This window comes from Genypterus blacodes, unplaced genomic scaffold, assembly GCF_046128005.1.
Source record: "Genypterus blacodes isolate CSIRO-AG114 ecotype Tasmania unplaced genomic scaffold, CSIRO-AGI_Gbla_v1 ptg000020l_1, whole genome shotgun sequence".
Taxonomy (NCBI): Eukaryota; Metazoa; Chordata; class Actinopteri; order Ophidiiformes; family Ophidiidae; genus Genypterus; species Genypterus blacodes.
The window spans coordinates 874,675-896,351 of NW_027466833.1; the positions used below are offsets into that span (position 1 = coordinate 874,675).

At 46.0% G+C, this 21,677-nt stretch overlaps 1 protein-coding gene across 2 annotated transcripts; it reads right to left on the minus strand.

Moving 5' to 3' along the window:
- Nucleotides 1-26: 26 nt before the first annotated feature.
- On the minus strand, nucleotides 27-19,169 carry add3b (adducin 3 (gamma) b). Of its 2 annotated transcripts, none has more exons than XM_076141725.1 (15): nucleotides 18,813-19,169; nucleotides 11,674-11,915; nucleotides 9,435-9,579; nucleotides 8,541-8,692; nucleotides 7,627-7,707; nucleotides 7,363-7,512; nucleotides 6,983-7,126; nucleotides 6,546-6,644; nucleotides 6,015-6,188; nucleotides 4,313-4,573; nucleotides 4,043-4,159; nucleotides 3,571-3,660; nucleotides 2,955-3,078; nucleotides 2,220-2,318; nucleotides 27-1,816 (listed from the first exon to the last, which is right to left on the minus strand). In XM_076141725.1, exons 2-15 carry the CDS (start codon nucleotides 11,872-11,874, stop codon nucleotides 1,575-1,577), a joined length of 2,079 nt encoding a protein of 692 aa, XP_075997840.1. In that variant the 5' UTR covers nucleotides 11,875-11,915; nucleotides 18,813-19,169; the 3' UTR covers nucleotides 27-1,574. The 2 variants fall into 2 exon arrangements, with proteins under 2 accessions (XP_075997840.1, XP_075997841.1); XM_076141726.1 differs by lacking the exon at nucleotides 18,813-19,169 and adding an exon at nucleotides 13,191-13,389.
- Nucleotides 19,170-21,677: the final 2,508 nt, after the last annotated feature.

Sequence of the window (21,677 nt, forward strand, 5' to 3'; positions counted from 1 at the left end):
TCCAATCAATAAGCAAGAGAGCAACAGACTGGTCAAGGAAACATATCCCATGTTTTTATTGTGTAAAGACTCGGAAGGCCAGGAGACACAAAGCACCGCCGGGCCCTATGGAACACAGCCATGTAAACAAGCACAGGCACACACATTACATACATGATCCACTCTGTAAACATGATGTGCCATGTATGCATGTCGAGTAAATATGGAGCTTAAAGGATAAAAAGTATTATGATGACAAACATAGTTAAAATATTGATATTAGATTGTACTGTCACATTTCTATAGTTCATCTTTTTTTAACAACTTCATTTTGGTTTAGCGTTACAAAAAAAACGTCACAAAAACAAAAATATTTACAAGGGCCAAGACTTCACTCCCTTTGGGTCAAAGCACATCATTCACATTATGTGGTGGGATGTAAATACACGCTCCTCTAACAATACAAACTAAAGCTTTCCACTGCGTTTCACCATCAACTCACGACGTCAACACGACCATCACACATCCCTCAGATTCAACTTACACGTCTTCAGCCTTGGCACGTTCAAAGTCACATCGTCTCACCGACAACCAGAAGATTATAGAACCGATTATCATTACTTTGCTTTACTCGCTCTATTAGTCACAGTCAAATGAAGCAGCAACAACGGGAAACCATACCACTGACAAGACCGAAATAGTCCTTAAAAATGAATTATTACCTGTAGAATAAATCACAGAATATTGAGTTTGAACAGTTAGTATGTAAAAGCTATCAAATTATTGATTCAACTAGCAAACACTATATTGTTCTACCTATAATATAAACCAACATACTGTATATTATTATTACATGATAGTAGAGGTCCCAGTAGGTCCAGATACACACTCGTACTGCTTGTAAAGACTAAATGCCATAAACACAATCAGCTGCTGTTATGGCGTGGTTCTCAAACTGTGGTACAAACGGAAATCTATGGAAATTCTGTTACTGTGGTAAAATACTCACAAATAAAATGAGTTTCATTGAACTATTACTCTAGAATCAGCCCCCCTTGTCCCCCATGCAGGTCCGTTTGAGGAGCCACCAGCTTGTGTCATGTTGTGTACTTGCTGGTACTTTGATCCACAACTGCTGCTGAGTTAGTTATTAGATTGAAAAAGTGTGGAACAGCTTTCTGTATACATTCAAAACAAACTTGTGCAATACATTTTTTTTTTTTCTTTTTTAAATCAAATCAAATATTTAAAGAGGCCAAAATCGTATAAGCTTTTGAAATTCAATAGGACATACTGCATCTTATGGAATCCATTATAAGCCCATTAAAATATGGGTAATAACCTTGTCCACCTTTAGTTTGATTTCATTTGACTAAAAACAAAAGAATCTCACAGGAAAGACAAACATCTGATGACATTTAGACAAACCTTCATGTGACAGAAAGGACAGAGATGTGTCGGTTGTGCAGGCACAACTCTGTCCTGGGAGACTTGGACCAACTCAATATTCAGTCGTTTCTCTTAATTCACTTCCCAAACAAGCTTACAAGTCGCCGCCTTCTCCTTTCTCCCCCCCCCCCCCCCCGTTTTTGCACTCAGCCCTCTGTTTTCTCCTTCTTCTCCTTCTTGCTCTTCCTCAGGAATGAAGGCGTACGGAACTTCTTTTTCTTCTTCTTGAGGGACTTCTGGCTCTCTGGGGTCTGAGCCTCGCCCGTCTTCTCCTTTGTTGTTATGGTGATTTCCACAGTTTCTGAGGTGCTCACGCTCAGCTTGGATACCTCCATGCTCAGATCCTCCTCTGTGTCTGACAGGTGGTCTTTCCCGTTGGGTATTGTATCTGTCGACAGACGAAGCCAAATCAGTGAAGGCAGATAAGAGCTCAACCACAGCTCAGACTCTATTATGTGACGGCATCTCATGTCACTTTACAGCTTATTTCAGAAACACAAACAAGTCCACCCGGATCAAACCAACACTTTTTGTAAGTTTGAGGCTTTTTTCAGCAATATTTGGAATAATATTTTCTACAGCACACTGAATGAAAACAGATCACTTTAAGTACTGCCTATGTAACAAAGCCTGCTCTGCTCTGATTGGTGGAGGTGCAGATCAATAACAAAGCCTTGGCAGCAGTTCAGGACCTGCATGTGTTCAACATAAGCAACCCAAATATAGCTGGATACAAAAATGGGAGAAGAACAAAATAATTACACGTTTCCATTTAAATACCAGATAATTACCTGCTAGCTTAGCCGGCGACATTAGGGGTGACAGGGAGAGGGAGATGGTGGAGCCATCGAATGTGGTCATCTCATCGGCGTCCGTGGCATCGTCTTCATCTGCAAAAGGGTTCAGGTCAGAGGTCAGAGGTGACATGTCAAAGTCAAAGCCTTACTGCCGGAAAGAATTTGCATGATCGGAATTTTTGTTTCCTCGCAGATGTGAAACGAAAAGCTTGGATAACTTAACAACCCGGCTCGCTTTTATCAAACTGGAGAAGCTGCTGGGGTCAAAGGTGAAAAATAAAAGTGGTAACCCAACACACAGCTAAAACTTTATTAGACACGCTGAACTTGACTGAACTTCTGCTTACAGATTACATCACCGGCCCAGATATAAGGTTTAAAGCAACAACTGCCCAGGCAACATCGTTTTATTTTGGCCTTTTCTTTATTCAGATGTTGAACAATGTAAATGTGATGTTAACATCCTTCATAAGCTGCATTTGATTGGTTTCATTCCCCCAGTTTAAATTGTAATTCTTAGCTGCGAGCATCCAAATTACCTTTCTGTGTTAGTAAAGAATCAGGCCTGAACCTAATCTCCTAATCTAGACCAGATAGTGTGAAAAGCCCTGGTAAAGTGAGGGATTAATTTAAACGGGGCTGCTGAGAGTCTCTGAGGAGAAACGGAGTAAAACTTCACATCAGCATGTGGACCAGAATAAAACATGCAGGATGCGTACGAGTGTTTACCTTCTTGGCCTTGCTGCTTTCGTTCTACCAAGTCTTTGTATTCGTCCAGCACTTTCTCTGTCTGCCCAGTGAAAGGATTGGGAGGAAGCGAGCGAGTCTGCTCCTCATCCTCAATGATGAAGGCCTGAGAGCGCGGAGAGAGAAATCATAAAAATTGTTTAGCCTTTACCAGTGATCTAAAGACATTTTAACAGTTTTAAATCCATAACAAAATCCCCTTTTCCTCTTAAAGAGTACTTGTTTCTTCCAACCTCAAACATTTTGAGTGACAGTCAATCCTGGTCAACTCAGCAAAGTGGGAAAAATCGGTAAAAATGACACGTTGTATCCAGTTCAGAGTTCTTTGGTGGCGTGTCCAACATTGTGAAACAAATCTCCATTGTGAGGTGAAGTTTTGCGCAGTTGTCTAGTCTATTTGGACTCTTGATGACCTGAGTTGCCTTGATGTGGGCTTCCAATCATACCAGGTGTTGCTGTTCTAATAATAAACCCAAGAATCAATACTGCCCTCTGCTGGCTGAACCTGGTCTGGATTGTGGATTCAGCTTGAGAGCCCTTTAAACAAACTCTGAACAAAGCAGGAAGAGTTATGACAACAGCAGATGACAGCTCTCACCGGTCCTGGTATGGTATCCACGACGATGCCTGCCAGCAGCTGAGACTTTGGTCCTGGAGTCATCTGGTCGCCTCTGTGTTGGTCTCTTATCTGCAGGGAACACATTTCCATCTTCAAAATTGGTTGGGTTTACTTTCCGCATTACTTTACCATAACTCAGTGGGAACACAAGTGCTGCCAGCAGAGAGAAACACTCAGGAGATTACAGAATAGAGTTCTTTAAGGGATCAATCTACCGGCTACATAATAATGTAATGCAGCAGCCAAAGACCTGCTTATAAGAACATAATGTCACATCTAATCTAACATCTGTTCACTTGGGAAACCTGGTAAGTGGACGTTTCTACATGATGTATTATGATACTTTAGGTTAGAAAGCTGGATGTGGAAATGCTTTGAGACAGAACAAAGAGAAGACGGATGGCAGAAAAGCCTTTGATGGCCTGGTTTCCAACACGGCGGCGTGACTGACCCGGTTCCTCTTATCCAGCACCTCAGTGGGATTTGTGTTCATTGGGACAAACTGGTTCGGGTCCTCAATCTTTATTGGCGTGCCGAAGTTGTTGCCTGGCTCTGATGACTTCATCCACTGAAGGAGGAACAGATAAGATAAGAACTCAACATGAAAGATCTCAAAGATGCTTCATGCTCAGTGTCCACTAGAGGGCAGGCCAATACAGAGGGACTGCAGCCATCTACCTTTAGAAGCTGAAACATAGAAATAGAGAGACATTGAACGCACCATGGTTTTGGTCCTGGGGCTGACGTCTCCGCTGTACGACCTCTCAGGCACGTTGACCCTCAGGTAGCTGTTGGGCGAGTTGAGCCACCTGGTTCTCTCTCTCTGCTGTTTCTGCACCATCAGCTTGAAGGGGCTCCGCAGGCCCGACTCGCTGTCCTCCGGCGGCCCGGCCGACACGGTGGCGGGGATCTCCACGTCGTTCTTGGAGCGCGGCTTCTCCCGCACAATGGGGTTCCTTTGAGTGTAGCCTGTTCTGTAACCCTGTCAGGTCACACAGGGGGAGAGGGGGGGAGAGAGGGAGGGGGGCACGTCAGGACACACAACTTCAAAGTTTTGCACACAAGCAAGGCAAGATTTGGATTTGAGGGAGTGTGTGTATGTGCGTGTGTCCTTCAAATGGGAATCCTTCATTGTATGAAACGACTGCAGTCCGACATGAAGCAATTGTGAGGTCTGTGTGGTCTTTACTGCCCACAGCACGCCTTCGCCATCTGGAAGCGATGACTGAGAGGGTGGGCGTGCTGTGATTACAGAGAACCGACACAGCTGCAGCACAACTCCAGCCTCAGTCAGCGAGTGGCAGGCTGAGGCTGAGGCCGACACCGGCTCAGGCCCATCGACGCCGACACGTTTAGCACCCGGCGAGCTCGTCGGGTCGTTAGCGGTGTCGTTAGGACAGCGGCGCTTAGAGTGACAGAGCTGCACGAGGGCACGTCAGCGCACAGACAGAAGAGTCAGCGCTGCTTAATGAGGGTTATTGCAAACCAATCTGCCGTTGCTCAGCGGAAACGCGGCGTCGTGGGTTCACATCGAAGCTTCTGTCATCAAACACTATCGTCTTCATTCCAGCCGCTATAAAGGGAAAGCCTGCATCTTCATCTTACTGTCAACAAACCCTATGAAAAGACCAAACATCAATAAGGCGATGGGAGCAGCGTCAGCCTCATATCACCTCTCTGTCTAGACCTTACAAGCATTATTAACAGGGTTTCTACACTTATTTAGCAGGTAAATCCTCCAAACTGCCTCCAAATGTCTATAACTGTGGTGGTGTGTGTGGTGTAATAAGTTAAGCAGCCGTTACAACCACAATGGCATTTTAATAACTTCATAAACTGTTACGCTCGCTCACATTTGGACCGCAATAACGTCCTGAAATCATGTTTCTGAGTCGGTGCGAGTGATTTCTTGGCAGTCCTGCAGCATCGCAGTGAGCAGCTGTGCAACTTCAAAGACAACCTGAGGAGTCGACATGACGTCCGTGGACGGGACGGCTGCGGTTGCATGTGAATGTTTGTGCTGCTGACTGAGGGCGGATAAGGTAAAGATTCTGCTTGTTGCCCTGGCGACCCTTCACGTGTCATTAAAGCCTTCATTTGTCAATCAGACAAGGACGTCACCGGGGCGTCATCGCATCACGTACCGGCTTCCTCAGCTGATACCAGAGCGGATTTCCAGAAAGTATAAATATCTTTAGTTTCACCTCTGGGGTTCCATTATTATTCAAAACCTCCATTATTGTTTTCATGTTTCCTTAACCTGTGCTGCATTTCATCACCGGGGCAGCGAAACTCGAAGAAACCGCCCATAACACCAGAAATAAGACCATTTGTACTGTAATCAAACACTTCCTGAGGAAACACCCGGGACAGGAAACTCAAAGCTTCATGGGTTAAAAGGCCACAGGTCAGAGTTCACTCACCAGGTTGTCCAGCATTCTCAACAGCGACTCGAACTCGGCCTCGCCCACTCTCCACTTGGCCTCGTTGTCTATCAGCACCCCGGCGGCGGCCACGCCCTGGGTCAGGGGCTTCAGCCTCTCCCGGTCCAGCAGCACCAGGTTCTCCACGCCGCCGGAGCATCTCAGAGCGTTCACCTACACACAGGAAGACTCCACTTTAGAATCCAGTTCAGTTCCAATGGTACAGTACATGGTGGAGTGTGTATGACTTTCATCTCAAGCTTATTGGAATTGTGTGGACTGAAGTGTCAATATGCTGAATGAGTCAGAACATGTGGAATAAATCTGAATGAGATCCAGACAGAAGATGATTCAAAACCACTCAGAGACCCTGCAGGACTCTGCTTCACCTGCTGCAGGCTAGAGATCCACCACACACACGTTAAACATCAGCTGCATTTCCATCACAGGCAAAACAATCATTTTCCTGACCAGATGCAAAAGAATAAACATTAAAATGTACAAAGCTTGTGTCAAACATTGTTTCTCTACCTGGATCTCACAGGCCTGTTGTGAGTGGTAAACATAGTGAAAAGCTTCTTCCACTGTTTCTCCCAGAGCGAGCAGCCCGTGATTCCTCAGCAGCATCACCTGAACACACACACACACACACACACCGTTTGAAAGACAGGTGGTAACTTACAGCTGCAGTCTAATCTGTAAAAATAAAATCAGTTCCAGCTCCAACATGAATCAGGCTCCATATTTGTCTGTTGGCAGAAAAGAACAAACTAAAAATATACTTTGGTCTATTAGTTCCTTAGTGTTACTTTACCCCAAAGACTTTAGAGATCATATATTTTACTTCTAACACGTATGACCTTTACTTCTATGTTTCCACTCAGATGAAGGCCTGGATTCTTCTTCTTCTCCTGTTCAAACCTGTTGATCTCATGTGAAACTGATCTGCTGCCCCGGTGTGACGGTACCTTGGCATTAGGACCCAGAGCCTTCTGGAACTCCACCTGCTCCTCTTTAGTATCCAGGCTGCCATGGTAACCGACGCAGCTCACGTCGCCTAGAAGCAAAGCCTCCTGGGAAATGGGCAGGATGCCACACTTCATGGCGGACACCTGTTTACGTGGGATGACAGGAAACTGGTGAGCGAGAGGCGTTCAACTTCTAAATACAGGCACATTCTGGCTCAGGGGCACAAATGAAAGTTTACACGGTGCACTGTTGAGCTCACACACACACACACACATCCAGAACAAACAGGCATGCTGGGAGCTGTGGCTCTTTATAGGAGCAGGTTTTAATGCCTTGATGAAGACAAAGTGCAGCTGGTGTTTGCCCGGAGCAGACTTACAGCGGCTGTGGCAGGAGTGTGGATGTGGATGATGCATCTGACATCAGGACGCATGGAGTAGATGGCAGAGTGAGGAGCGAAGCCAAAGGGATCAATCTCCAGATCGGAAGAGCCTTGGTCCACCACGTTGCCGATCATGTTTACCTTCACCTGAGCATTGAGGGGGGGAAAGGCCACGATCAAACACACAACATCTACAACATGACCCTCTTCTACACACTAAAGAGGCTGAAGCTCAGGTACACACTCTCACATGCTGCTTACCAGATTGGCGGCGGTGACCTCAGCAAACGACAGACCGCGTGGACTGATCAGAACGTGGTCCTGCTCTTTACTGACACGCACCTGAGACCAAACAAGAGAAGATACACAACCATGATGTGACACTAAAGCTGCTGATGAAGTTTAACATAATAAGGAGTAGAAATGAGCTTTCAATGAGCTCTACAAACATCAGTGACCTCATATTTGACCATCTTTGACTGCTTTTGTTCATATTTCTCCATTGATGCAGCAGCAGCACCGTTTCCTCCACATTTCCTTCCCGTCAGTGTGTAAGAGCTCCTTAAATAGCCTCTAACTGTGTAACAATGCTTCTCCCTGCAAAGTGTGCGATAGCGCCGATCTTAGAAGCTCATTACACGTCAAACTGTGCGATATGGGTATAATACGCTCCGGTTATTAACGACCTAAAATGGCACACGGGCACGCTGTGTGGGAGTCTTTCCTGGCTGGGTTCTTATTTTAGCTGGTTAGCAGCTCCCTGCAGCACCCAGAGCCATCCCTTACCCTGTTAGAGGAAAGGAAACTCTGGACCACAGAGGGAAGCTATGAAAGATTCAGCAACCAGTGTGTGTGTGTGTGTGTGTGTGGGTCTGTGTGTGTGTGTGTGTGTGAAACTGAATTTTTATCCTTTGTGTTTAAAGGCAAACAGCAGCTTTATAGTTTGACGTACAGCTCCTGGACGTCTCAGGAGTTTGTTGTGTGAATTCTCCCTCCTCATATTAAAACTTCTCTATTCTGAGCCTTTAATAATAAACGAATCCTGAAAACAAGTTGGCGTTTTCATTTAGGCCTCGCAGCGGCTACGGAGCCGGCCTGACACACACAGGGAGCGGGCAGGGCGCCGCATACACAAGCAGGCGTGCGGCAGAGCGTGTTGATGAAGTTGCACTCACGGTGATGTATGAGCTTGTAAATCGAGCCCAGCTGAAGAGGTCGACCAGTCTGTACAGGCTGGCCAGCTTGCAGCGACTCGGTTTCTCCCCTCTGGCGAAGGACGGAGACTCCACGCCGTACAAGTCGTTGACGGGCGTCACGGAGCCGATGCCTGCGGACGAGACAGAGACAGAGACAGAGAGAGAGAGAGAGAGAGAGAGAGAGAGAGAGAGGACATTAACATCATCACTCTGAACCCTCTTGATCAAACAGAAGAGGAGAGATGGAAACTGTGGCACTGCAGGGTTTCACAGGTTGAGAACCCCTCTAACATATACAAGACCTGTGATTTACTTCCACAACACACAAAACCAAACCCATCCCACCGGCCTCTCTCTCTTGTGTCCACAGCTGATGGCTCAAAATAGCTTTTTTCCCTCAGAAGCACTTAGAAGTTAAGTTAAGGGGTATTTTCGGACTTTAACACCATATTAGGCCATTTGAGCGTCCGGGGCTCATGTTAATGTTCCACAGCCACTCGGGCTTCTTCACGGCGGCGCCGCTCCACCTCGCCCATTACGCCGCTCGCTCCTACAGTGGCCACTTTTATATTTTCTGACACGTATGCGTTCTGACAGTATAAAGGCTTTAGCTCAAGGGGATCCTGTGTGACCCCCTGCTGAGAAGCCAGCCACAGGCGCTGAACCCGATTGGCTCCAGTAACGCTGGCGACTAAATAGAAACATTCAGAGACGGCGTCAACAAGTTTTTGACCGCTCAGCTGTTTTGGAGTCACGAGAGTCTGGAGAATTCAGCTTTGCAACAATGAGGATATTCAGGCGGCCCTAATGCGCACAGACACACTTAAAGACATTAAGGCACAATGGGAAACAGACACACACACAGAGACTCACTAATGGGGGACGTCAGGGGGCCGGCTCCTCCCACTGTGCTGGCCATGACCAGGTCAGCGATCTGCCTCAGAGCCAGCAGACCCGTGGGATTGTTGCCCTTAGTCATCTGGTCATGAATCAGACCTTCCAGCTCGTCTTTAAACACCTGGAAACAAAAGAAACACAACATGAGATTTGACCCGAAGCTTAATCAGTTTGTTTGTTTGGCATGAATCCGAAATTTTAATCATAGAAACTGCAGACAATTGTTCCTTTAATCGACCCAAATGTGAGAATTTGCTGCTCTTCTGCTTCACATCATTGTGGATTCAATGCATTTGTTCAAATGTTGTTCAGGCAAATCAAACAGGCAGGTTGCCATGGAAGCAGGGGACTTGTGATAAGCATTTTGTTATTATTTGACATTGAAACACTAAAGAGTACATTTATGGAGACAATAGAGTGCAGGATTACAATAAAGACATTAAGGGGTCACGTGATGCAGAGGTCCATTTTCTTATTGGAACCTCTGAAGTGCCACCCTCTCCTTTCCTACTACCTTGTGCACAATGAGTGAAAACAGACTACAACATTTCAGGCACTTTTCTTCTTCTTTTCAAGACTCGTTGTTCTGAGTGGCCATGACATGAGACGACACTCACACACACCCACACATACAGTCACCAGCCTCATGCTTTTTGGTGCATTTACGCAGTGTGTGTGTGTGTGTGCGTGTGTGTGTGTGTGTGTGTGTGTGTGTGTGTGTGGAAATAAGAGGACCAATCAGAGCCAGGGTCTGCAGACTTCACCCTCTGGTCAAATCCTCCCTAATATATTTACACTATGAAAATTAGGGGAAGAAAAGCTGGATGTGTCCTCTTTAATGATCCACATATCCAGAGACGCGTCCTCCAGTATAAACATCCTGAGGAATCTAGCCAGTCGTCCATTCCCAGAGCTTTTAGTCTGCGAGTGCTCGCTGTGTGACAGTTGATTCGGATGGATTGCAACACTTTTGCCTGAAATGACTCAGCGTTTCTTTCTTTGGGGGGGGGGGGGGGGGGGGGGGGTGAGCAACCCAAGGAGACAGGAGAGGAGAGGACAAAACAAACTGGTAAATCGGCACCGTCCTGGCAACCGACATGTACACAACCTAAGCCCGACCTCCTGCCCAACGTTCCTTTTAAAGATCAGTCGGGGAGCACAGCATGTTTCCAGACCCTGCTAGTTACAACTTAACACAAATCAACAAAGAAGCAAAAACCTCTTTGTGTGTGTGTGAAAAGACATCTCCACAGTGGGGTGTGTGTGTGTGTGTGTGTGTATCAAACCCCACTATAAATTGATGCTTTAAGAGCAGCCTGTGTTGTCCTTTCCCTCCCCGGGCAAACAGAACTATTTCTCTCTGTGTGCTGCGGCTAAGCTCCAGCATTCTGCTTCATCCTGCCACGGTTCCCATGGTGATGAGATAAGTTCCACTTGTTGGGCCTGTTATGCAATCGCGGATGAGTGTGGGCTCGTCTTATTTTCATGCACTTCACTGGCATGTGTTTGTTGTACCTCCTTCAACTGCATCAAACCAGTCTGAGCAGCTCGCTATGTAATGTACCGCGGTCTATAATTACACACACACACACACAATGTACAGAATACATACTGAAGAAGATACAACAATGTAGACCAGTGTGGGGTTCATTTACAGAATCTTTTTTTTTTATCTTTTTGTCTCTAGTGTGTGGTGGGAATTATACCTTATATTTATTTATTTTTTATTTACTTTCTAGAACAAACCATTTTCTAAAAACAAAAATATGCTAAAAAATGTGTGTGGTAAAATCTTGAATATTTTTTTTAATTTTATAGAATTTTCTGATTTGTTCAGAATATTTGGGAGGAATTTCCTTATTTTCCTAGATATTTTTGGGTAGTAGGAATTTTTAAACACCTAAATTTCCCTTGACACAATTTCCCCAGCTGTCAGTTCCAATCCGACTCTTAAAGCCGGTAATGCCACATTATAACCTCCATCTTCACGAGACACTGTGTAAGATTGTGAAACGACCTTCACATGAACAAGCAAAGCCCACATGCACTCACTCCTGCTTCCAGAGCGAACTGGGAGGTGTTGAAAGCTCATGCGTGGGCGCGCGCGCGCGCGCGCGCGCGCGCGCGCGCGCGCGTGCGTGCGTGTGTGTGTGTGTGTGTGTGTGTGTGTGTGTGTGTGTGTGTGTGTGTTTGCATGGAGCTGCAGCCTACGTACTGGACTCTGGAGGATCTGGGTCACCCTCTTCTTCTGCCCCATCATGTTGAAGTCCTGCCTCAGGTCCGGCGACATGTTCCTGGAGCGGAGGTAGTCGGGGTCGCTCTCGTCCACGCGGTCAAAGTAGCGTTCCTTGGAGTCGTTGCTGGACAGCGACAGGGTCATGGAGCCCACGGCCTGTCTCACCTCCACCAGGCTCATCTTCACAGAGAGTCACGGCCACCGGCTCCTTCTGTGCGGATCTGCAGAGGAAACGATGGAAAACTGAGCCGTACTTCACATTCTGGCTGTCAAGGCAACAAGCATTTTAAAAAGAATAGATGTGGCGCAATGGTGATTCATGTAATTACAGGGATGGAGACAAGAGAGAGGACAAGTTCAGATGATGGATGCTGCTTTGTTAGAGAGACGGTGACAGCAGCAGAGGAGAAGTATTTTAGTGAAGTTAATGCTTCATCCTCTGGGGTCTAAGGTCATTCTTGCTGTTTTATTCCTCATTGTCGTTCATTATCTCTGACCTAAAAGCTGCTCCTCCCTCTCATAGACAGAATGGAAAAGTTTGTCTTGTGAAAATGTTGACATTTGGGTTTGTGAGAGTGAGAAGATCAATGACATCATCATGTGAGGAAGGATGAGCCACTACGGTTTTTTTGTAGCACAGATAAAAGATTTTGTGCACATTTTCGAGAATCCCCCCCAAATCATCTGAGGACTTTTTTCATTTATCTTTTCCTTCCATTTTCTAAAATTAGTATTATGACATGCTGTCGAGACATGAAGTGATTTTCTTGATGACATCATCTCAATAAAGGATCTACATTCTCACAGTCAAAACCTTTTTAGCTTTTTGAGACTTTTCTACAACTTTAAAGACGCTCTGGTTTCCCCCCAGGTTTTCTTTCTTACTGCTACAATCAAATCAAAACATTTTAAATTTAGATGGGGAGCAAAAGATAAAAAACATTTCTTTCTAGGATGAAGTCTTTCTCTTTAATGGGGCAAACAGCAGAGCTCAAAGATCTGGAGCCACTTTATTCCTTGATTATCTGCAACTTCACACATCCACGTGAACTCAAACACCATGACTTCACACACACACACACACTCCTAACAATGACCTCCACAAACACTTTGTCCCGCTGCTTCCATCTCCACTCAGATGGAGTCAGAACCTGCAGTTTGGACTCAGAGCCCCTCACAGTCCAGCAGCAGGCCTCATGTGTATCACGGTCTGCAGGGCCTCTGCTCTACCTGCATGTGGGTGGATGAATGGATCCACTACACACACACACGCACTCTACCAGGCACTAACGCAACTCTTTTAACTTTATAAACAGATGAAAACCGAACGAGCAGCTCATCCAGGCGCTTATTATACAATCGTGATCAACTCTCGGCGTCAGATTACCGCAGCAACAACACACACACTCACAAGTTTGCGTCGTCGCCACAACAAAGCGCAGAAACATCCCCGGAGGGTTGAATATTACCTGAGAGAGAGAGATAAAGTTGCTCACGTGGTGAAGTAACAACGTCCGGACGGTTTGATGTCGAGTTGCCCGCACAAAAAAGATCCAGAAACGAAAGAACCGTGATCGCGTGTGTAAGCGGATGATCGTTAGTCCCGGTGCGGGCACATGTTGCGCTCCTGCGGGGCAGCGGCACAGGCAGCAGCAGCGGCGGCGGCTCGGTGCTCGCTGTGTGTAAATGCGGGCAGAGGAGTGGAGCAGAGCGGCTGCATGGAGGAGGATGTGGGTGTGTTTGTGTGGGAAAAAGGAAAAGTGACCATGTGACTCCACTTCTCCACCCACAGGCCCTCAGAGTGCAGCGGGACAAAGACGCACCGCCCGCCGGGCACAATGGAGCCTCTTCCCCCGCTAACAAGCGCCGCTGAGGGGTTTAGACGGAGGTATGACGGTGGTTTCAAAATGAGAAATGAAGCAAAAGGCATTCAAAAGCAAAGTTAGTGCAGAAATAAAGTTAATAAAAAGCAGAAAAAACGTTTTGCATTTAAAAGTTCATGTTTGCATACGAACTACATTGAATTTGCTTTTTTAATCATTTGATGTAAACATTTAACTGTTTCATCGCCGTGTATAATCAGAATTGCGGATAGATGCATCAATCTATAATGGTATGCACATCTGTTACATTCTGTGTAACAATGTGTGTGTACATGTAAAATAAGCCCCCACCCCCCCTTTTCTGGCCCAGCGATGCCAAAACACGACGGCTTCAAAGCCTGAACATGTGCTTTGCTCTTTGAATGAACATCGGAGCCTCCACCAGACGTTTTCTAACACATATTATAGGATGTTTTCTCACACAACGCAATGCAACACAGATGTTCCCTGAATGCACCATTTGTCTCTTATTCAGCCCGAGAATACTTGCTCCACAAACGCAGCATTCCACACTTGCATACTGCAGTTAGGTGAAGTGTGGAGGTGCAGAGGTGCCTCACTTCATTATGCCGCCCACCATTCTTCCAGCTTTGCTTCCTTTCTTAATCCTTTATTTCCTAATGTCTTTCCTTCCCTTTCATTTCTATCCTTCCTTCCTTGTTCCTTTCCTACAGCCATCCTGCTGCCCCTGCTTTCTGTTCTTAAGTTATTCATCATTCCTTTTTCATCCCTCATCTAATGCTGTCATTGGAGAATTGTGCGTCTGCAGTTTAAAGGGAACACTTCTTCACTATAAACACATTTTGTCACTTCATATTCTGTATATTTCTTATTGATTCCACTCCCATCAGATGAGCAGTGGAGGATATCTACCTGTGTTATTGTTACTTTCCCTCCAGTAAAGGATTTGACTGCCATCACTGTGGACTCGGTGCCAAAACTAGAAATTCATACGGCTTAATTAACACATAAATGGACCTGTGTAATTAAATGCTGAAACGTTCTTGTTCCACTTTGTAGGAGAGCCTTAAGAGAGCAAGTTGAGCTAATGATGATGTAGTGATGCTTAACACCAACCGATGCAGCCAATAGAGCCTCACGCTGGGCTGTTTTTAAAACATTTGTGTTTGTTTAAGCCAATTAAATCGGTTCTCTTACCATAAATGGGAAACAGCATCAAGATGAAAGCAAATAAAAGCAGTGGAAGTGTAAACCTGCTTAAGGGCTCCCTGCTCTTCCCACCATCCCTCAGCTTAGCCCCGTTTCCTCCCTGTGCTCTCACACTGCGCCTCATGCTACAAAGCGCCTGAGTGTGCGAATAGAAACCAAACGCAATAATCCAAACCAAACGCAGACACACAGTCGCATAAATATCTTGATTTCTGGGGGCAGATTTGGGGAGTGAGGGGGGAGGATTGGATCACTGACTGACATAACAATTCCAGGAAATGGAGTGGAGTCTGGGAGGCGGAGCAGATGCATGGACATATGGGCTTGATGTAATGAAAAGCAGAACTTTCTCACTGCAGAGCTGTTTGACCCCTCAACTCCCCACGGTTACCCTGAAACCCTGAAACCCTGAAACCCTGCCTCCTCTGCGCTGGCAACGTTCCCACTGAAAAAAAAAGCCACACACAAGCTTAAATGTCCACATATACACACACACAGGCAGGCTATCACACCACGTATACACAGACGCGCAACATCCTCCCACCCCGGCAGCCCCCGCATTCTTGCTGACTGTTTGAACTTTGCAGCGAGGCCGGTCTGTCTTGGAAGCATTGACCAAATGTCAGATGTTATTATCAGGCGTCTCATTCATACACATCACTGCTGAGGATATTGATGTCCAAAGATGATCCTGGCCAGTTGTGTCACAATCCAAACACACTTATGCAGACACACAAATGCTGCATACAGCGTGGAAACAATCACAAAACATAGAACCATGGGAGCATTGACATAGGGCAGGTTTGTGGGCTTTAACCTCAGATATAATGATGTAAAGGTGATTTAGGATTGAGCTCTGACGCCTTAAAGAAAGCAGGAGATCACAATCTGTGCCATCGAGCTGGGAGGAATTTAAAAAGCATTTTTCTGTCTGAGCTGTGTCCTCATGCAGCAATGGTGACTCATGTTTTATTTTCACAGTTCTTGTGAAAAATCCCCCCCCACCCACATACACACACACACACACACATGCAGAGTTCGATGCTGTCTTCTTGCAAAAATATCTCCGGATTTCTACAGCAGCTCCTCTGCAGCAACACTGATCGTTCCCCATCTCTGCTTACATGGAGAGTATACACACAAAGAGGCTTACATCACATTCCAACAGAGATACAGGAGGTTCATCTGAATATGTGATGCATTGGTACTGGAGTATTATTATTTGGTGTAAAATCTGCCTGACCTACAATGGACTTAGAAGTATGTAGAAGTAATAAATACAATGTAAATTAGGCTTGGTTAAAGCTACAGATTGTCATTTCTACAAATTCTAAGCAAATTGGCTGAAATTCTCTGTAAAATATCCATAAATTGAGTCCTATGTGGCACAAATGCTGATGATTTGGTCAAATCGTATGAGCACATGAAATACCACCAGTCTCCACCAGGGAGTGTCCCAGAGTCACTGTCAATCCAGCAGACAGGGAGGAGCCAGTGATCAATCCACTCATCCACATGTTGCACAATCACTGCCCGCTGGACAGAAATCAACAGTTTGTCTCCATGTCTGAAGGAAGACACACACACACACACAAACACAGAAATTTCACCACCGAAGTACAGTGAAACATAAATTGCAGTCGAGCGCAAACAAAGCGATGCGTTGTTAATAGGAACATTGGCAAACAGCGACCTCCTGCAGCGGAGATTTCCAGTCTAAAGCCTCGACGCATCGTAATTGGACCAAATTCCACCCGAGCCCAGCGCTTAAACGCTACAAACAGCCAGAGCCCAACATTTAGACTAATGATGATTAACTCCGAGAGGAAAACAAAACTTTGTCTTATGTCTGTATCGGTACTCAGTTACCATGGAAACAGATGCTCTTATGCCGCCGTCACAGTCTGAGGTGGAATTAGGGTGAGAGAGAATGAGAAACGATTTGCGTCCACTTATGCAGACACGGACAACAAATCAGTGAATAACATGCAGAGCGACGCCTCCTCTGATTGTTCTTTTGTAGTCTGAGCAGGAGATAAAGATTTATGGTGTCATCGTTACAGGAAGGGAAAAGGTGATTCTGTTTACCACTACACACATACTCAGACTTTTGTTGTCCTCTGGTTCTTGTATCTGTCCTCTGAGGGGGCACCTTCAACCTGAACCCTCAAGCACTAAAGATCTTTCCATCATCTCACATGAAGGAACCAGACCTGAACCATGTTGTGGAAGTATTGAGATAGAATTGCAGGGTGGAGCTCAGACAGAGAGGTTTCACACAGACAGACGAGGAGATGCCAGCAGCTTCTCTCCATTGATGCTCCTCTCCCCTCAGACTCTTCTCTTTCTGAAGTGACGTTCTTTATCTATTCTTCAACATCAGAACAGTCGAGTTCATGAAGCACAATGGGATCAACATACTGAAGGAACCAAGCTGTTCTTATTCCACATCACTAAGTTCAGAGCAGAGTTCCTATAATTTAGCTCCGAACCTTCCGACCCCGTGACCCCAAAGCTAAAAGATTCAGAATCTGGGAAACATCATTTGTGTTTCAATCTATAAATTATCTGCTTTTATAATAATACTGCCATTGTTGAGTTAAATCCACAGAGCATAAATCATTCCTCGACCTGCTAAAGATGGCGCCTCAACACTCCCACAGCGTGACGGGTGGGTGGGTGGGTGGCACCAGCCCAGACACTTTGAACCTGAAACAATCTACATTGTTACACTTGGATCAGTGCCTCTGCAGCTTTCTGGATGTAAAACTGCGTCAGCACACAGACGCACACACACACACACCGACGTCGCAGAGGCCTGAGAGAGGCTTTGTTTACCTAAGCAGAGGAGCTGTGGTTGACTTTGGATGGACTCCATGTTGGAGATCTAGTGGCTGAAAAAGGGTGCGGCTCAATTTAACTGCGGGTCTGTGCTGAGGGATTAAGTTATCGTCTTCAATTCAAAACCGTGGGAATACAAAGCTTGATTGATAAATTCTGAGCCAGGCGCAGGGGGAAGTGTGTATGGTCTGATATATTGTTATGGAAGTAAGCTGATCCCTCTGCGCGTTCCTTTTTTCTTACAGGCATTCATCTGAGCCCAGCGATAATAACTTACAGGCTCCGGTGGTACCCAAGAGTCTGGACAAACTAGGTCAATGCACAGTGATTATGTAGTAGCGGGCGGGCTGGCGAGCTCAGCAGCCGCCCACCTCACCTGGTTTGCCCTGTAAGACCTCCACTTATTCCCACATATGAAAAGAATCTAAGACAGAAACATTATTAACATTTTACTTCGAGTCATTGCTTTGAGGCCAAACCCCTAAAATTGCTACATCATGTCTGCATGGGAGCGTTCTATGCCAGGCTTAGAACTTATCAGTCAACCCTTGCAAGAAGTGCCATAGAAGAATGTGTAACAGCGTTGTAGAAATCATTGTGATAATTGCGTAATTGTCTTTTAAAGCATGTCATATTTAATAGCAGACACTAGTGATGACTTAATGACGCAGTTAAACTTAATCTAATATGAAATTCGCAAAATGAAAACTCAGTAAAAATCCTAAATGAGAACAGGAACCGTCTATTACACGGGTGAAAGGGTTCAGGGGGTCACGACCTGCCTCTTTTGCTTTTACGAGCGTCTATAACTCACATCAGCAGGCACACATATTATGAAATCCTGCGTCGCTCCGACCCCGCATCTAAAATCAACAAATCCCGGGTTTGCCGTAATGTTTGGGGAGGGCGACATTAATTGGAAGCAGCTGTTTGGAAGCCTGTGCAGCTGGGAGCGCGGGCTCCAGCTGCCAGGTTTACAGGACGCCATGAAAAACCGGACAGAGTCGAGGCAAGAATATTCATGCTTCGTATAAAACAGGTCTTAACCACCAAATTCCCTTCTCGGGGACCTGAACGATCTTTTCTACTCTTCAAAAGATCCAAATGCGACTGATCATGTAATGGCACCGCACCACATTAACTCACTTTGCTTTCATCTCAGCTCAGACCTTCCAGACTCCAGCACGCCTCGCCACTAAACAAGAAAGAAACTTAACAACTTACGGCGTTTGCGGTGTTTTTTATTCAAACACTTTTCTCCCCCCGTCGCTGAATTCTCCACGTTTCACTTCCAACTCCCACAGTTCCACCAAAAGTTGCAGGCACGACTGTTTACATTATCACTTTGAAAGAGAAGGGGGTCATCTGGTTTCCTAGAAAAGAGAGAAAGAGAGAGAGAGAGAGGTAGAGAGTGTGGGAGAGAGAGAGAGAGTGGGGGGCGTCTGCAGCTTCGCCTCTGATCTCCTGAACTCCCTCGTCTCCTCCGTTGACGGCGGCTGCCTATTCTCACGGCGCGAGGGAGACGTTTCAGAGGAGCTTGTGGAGACCAAAGCTTGGACCAGGATGAGGAGGACAAACGGGGGAGGGACTACTCATTCATCCCTCCTTCTGTGATGCAGGCGAGTTTCACTCCCCCAGCACAAACACTACATCCATTAATGTCCTTCAACAGTCAAACTCAAAGTGTACATTTATAACTTCTGCATGTTGCTGTTAAACGTAGCGACTTACAGTAAAATCCCCATCGAGTCGTGTCCCCCTCCCCTCCCCTGCACACTGAGTGTAGCTCATGTTCTAAATTTTGCTGTTTTGCACAGAGAGAACGCTCGCTCGCCCGCTATCACCTCCTCCCACGCAGCCTGTGAGAGTGAACGAGTGGGACGTGATGCTCTCCTGCTCGCTCTGCCGCCTCAATGCATCAGGCATGTGAACTGAACAGTGTACGGAGTGTGTTACAGTGTGTTACAGTGTGTTACAGTGTGTTACAATGGAGAGGAGACAAGATAACACCGCATACATACAGGCGGTGGAAAGAGTGGAGGAATGCAGAAGATGATAAGATAGGGGGAGAGAAAGAGAGAGAGAGAGAGAGAGAGTTCTGGCTCGTCCCTCTCCACCTCCCCACACGTCTGTCCAGGAGGAACCTTCCTCTACCTCTGTGTCCCACAATGTTCTAGTTGAATTGTATATCTTGTTTCTTCTTTGGGGGATTTTTCATTTCAAGGACAGAGGTGATGGAAGTTGACGACGTATGAAGAGAGACGTGAAGGAATGTGAGGCAGAGGGAGAGAAGTGAAGATAAAGCACCACTGTGAGCAAAGACAGAGAGAAGAGGGACAAAAGGAATGAAAGATAAGTGACTGGAGCGGCACTCAGGGAAGGAGCATACCTCCACCAAGGCCCAGCAGGCCTCCAGCTATCAAGATCTTTTTGAAGAAATGATGTCTGGTTTCAAAGCTAAAGAGAGAATGTGGCTCCTCTTGTTATAGCGCCACCATGAGGCTGAGGGATGGATCTGTGAGTGCTCAGCCAGTTTGGTTAGAGTGGAGCGATCCATTCATGAATAAGCCACGCCCACTCAGGACTGGCAGCCAATTATAGAAGAGTAAGAAAAATCAAGAAACATGGGAAGAAATTGTTACTATGGAGATACAAAAAAACTATTTTGGACAAAAATGTTGATTCTATGTTCAGAAGTTAGAGGCTAAAATGTGAAAATGTTTACTGCAGCGCCACCATGAGGCAAACAGGACCAGGTACCGGGACTGAAGGGGAAGTTCTGGTACCTGTTGAACAGCAATCGGGCATTCATTTGTGAGTAAACAGACAGACAGACACACAGACAGACACACAGATAGACAGACAGCGGCTAAAAACGAGAATCCCAATCCAAAAGTCCGACTGAAGGAAGAAAACAATGCAAACCTCCAGGAGACAAAGGATGAAAGCAAACATGGAAGTCAGGATCATAAACGTCAACTAGGAACTCGACAAATGGAGCAAAAGCTTCAAACACAAACTTTTGCCTGCAGCTCCGTTACTGTTTATTGTAACTGGATGAGATTTCTGCTCCGGAACAACAGGAAACTCACGCTGACTGTTTTATTTGAGTTGGCAACAGCTGATAAGTTAAATATAGACGCTTCTTTTCTTCTTCTCCTCCCCACCCACTGCGCTGCTGTTGTTGATGTGTTTTCACAGGCTGATAAAACATTCATTTCCTTAAACGTTCTGCAATCACCGAGCCGCCGCCCACAGGATGGCCCCCGATTAGAGAGAGCCGGAGAGGTCAGAGGTCACGGCCTGCTGCTGAGGTAGAGCCCTTCAAACACACAGCAGCCCTACATGATGAGGGTCAAACATGTGACACACACACACACACACACACACACACACACCAAACACACAGCAGCCCAACATGATGAGGGTCAGACTTGTGACACACGCACGCACGCGCACGCACACGCACGCACACACACACACACACACACACACACACACACACACACACACACACAGGGAGAGAGGAGGACTTTGAAACGTTCTAGAGAGCATTATTACACCACACTGCCATCTAGTGGTGACCGGGCTGTCATTTCTGTTTAATGATCCTTTCTAATTGCATTTTTGGACAGCTTGGGCTTTTACACCTGGAAAATGAGAAGTAGCCGCAAGCACCATTACACTTTTATCTGAAACTTTTACTGTTTTGCTCTCATTTTTGAGTTAAACTTACCTGACTTTGTTCCACTAAAGGTGAGTCTCTATAGGTGAAGTTATTCAGCGATGTCATTTCAATTTGCTACTTCCACAAAGTGTTTTTTCAGTCTGCGAGTACACTTAACCTTTCCAATGAACCTTTACTAACTGAATGTCAGAATGGTGAGTAAGTGAGACTTGAGCTTGAGGTTGATCACAGGAGGAACCTCACAGTGATCCGGACGCTGAGGTTGCATTTTTAAAAAGGGTGTAAAAGGGGGTGGAGTCTCTGCAGGAACGCCGAGAAGATCAAATCTGATCTGGAGCCGCTTCATGCATTAAGCCGTTCACATGCAGTCTCTCTGTCCTCTCTACGCTGGCTCCTCATCT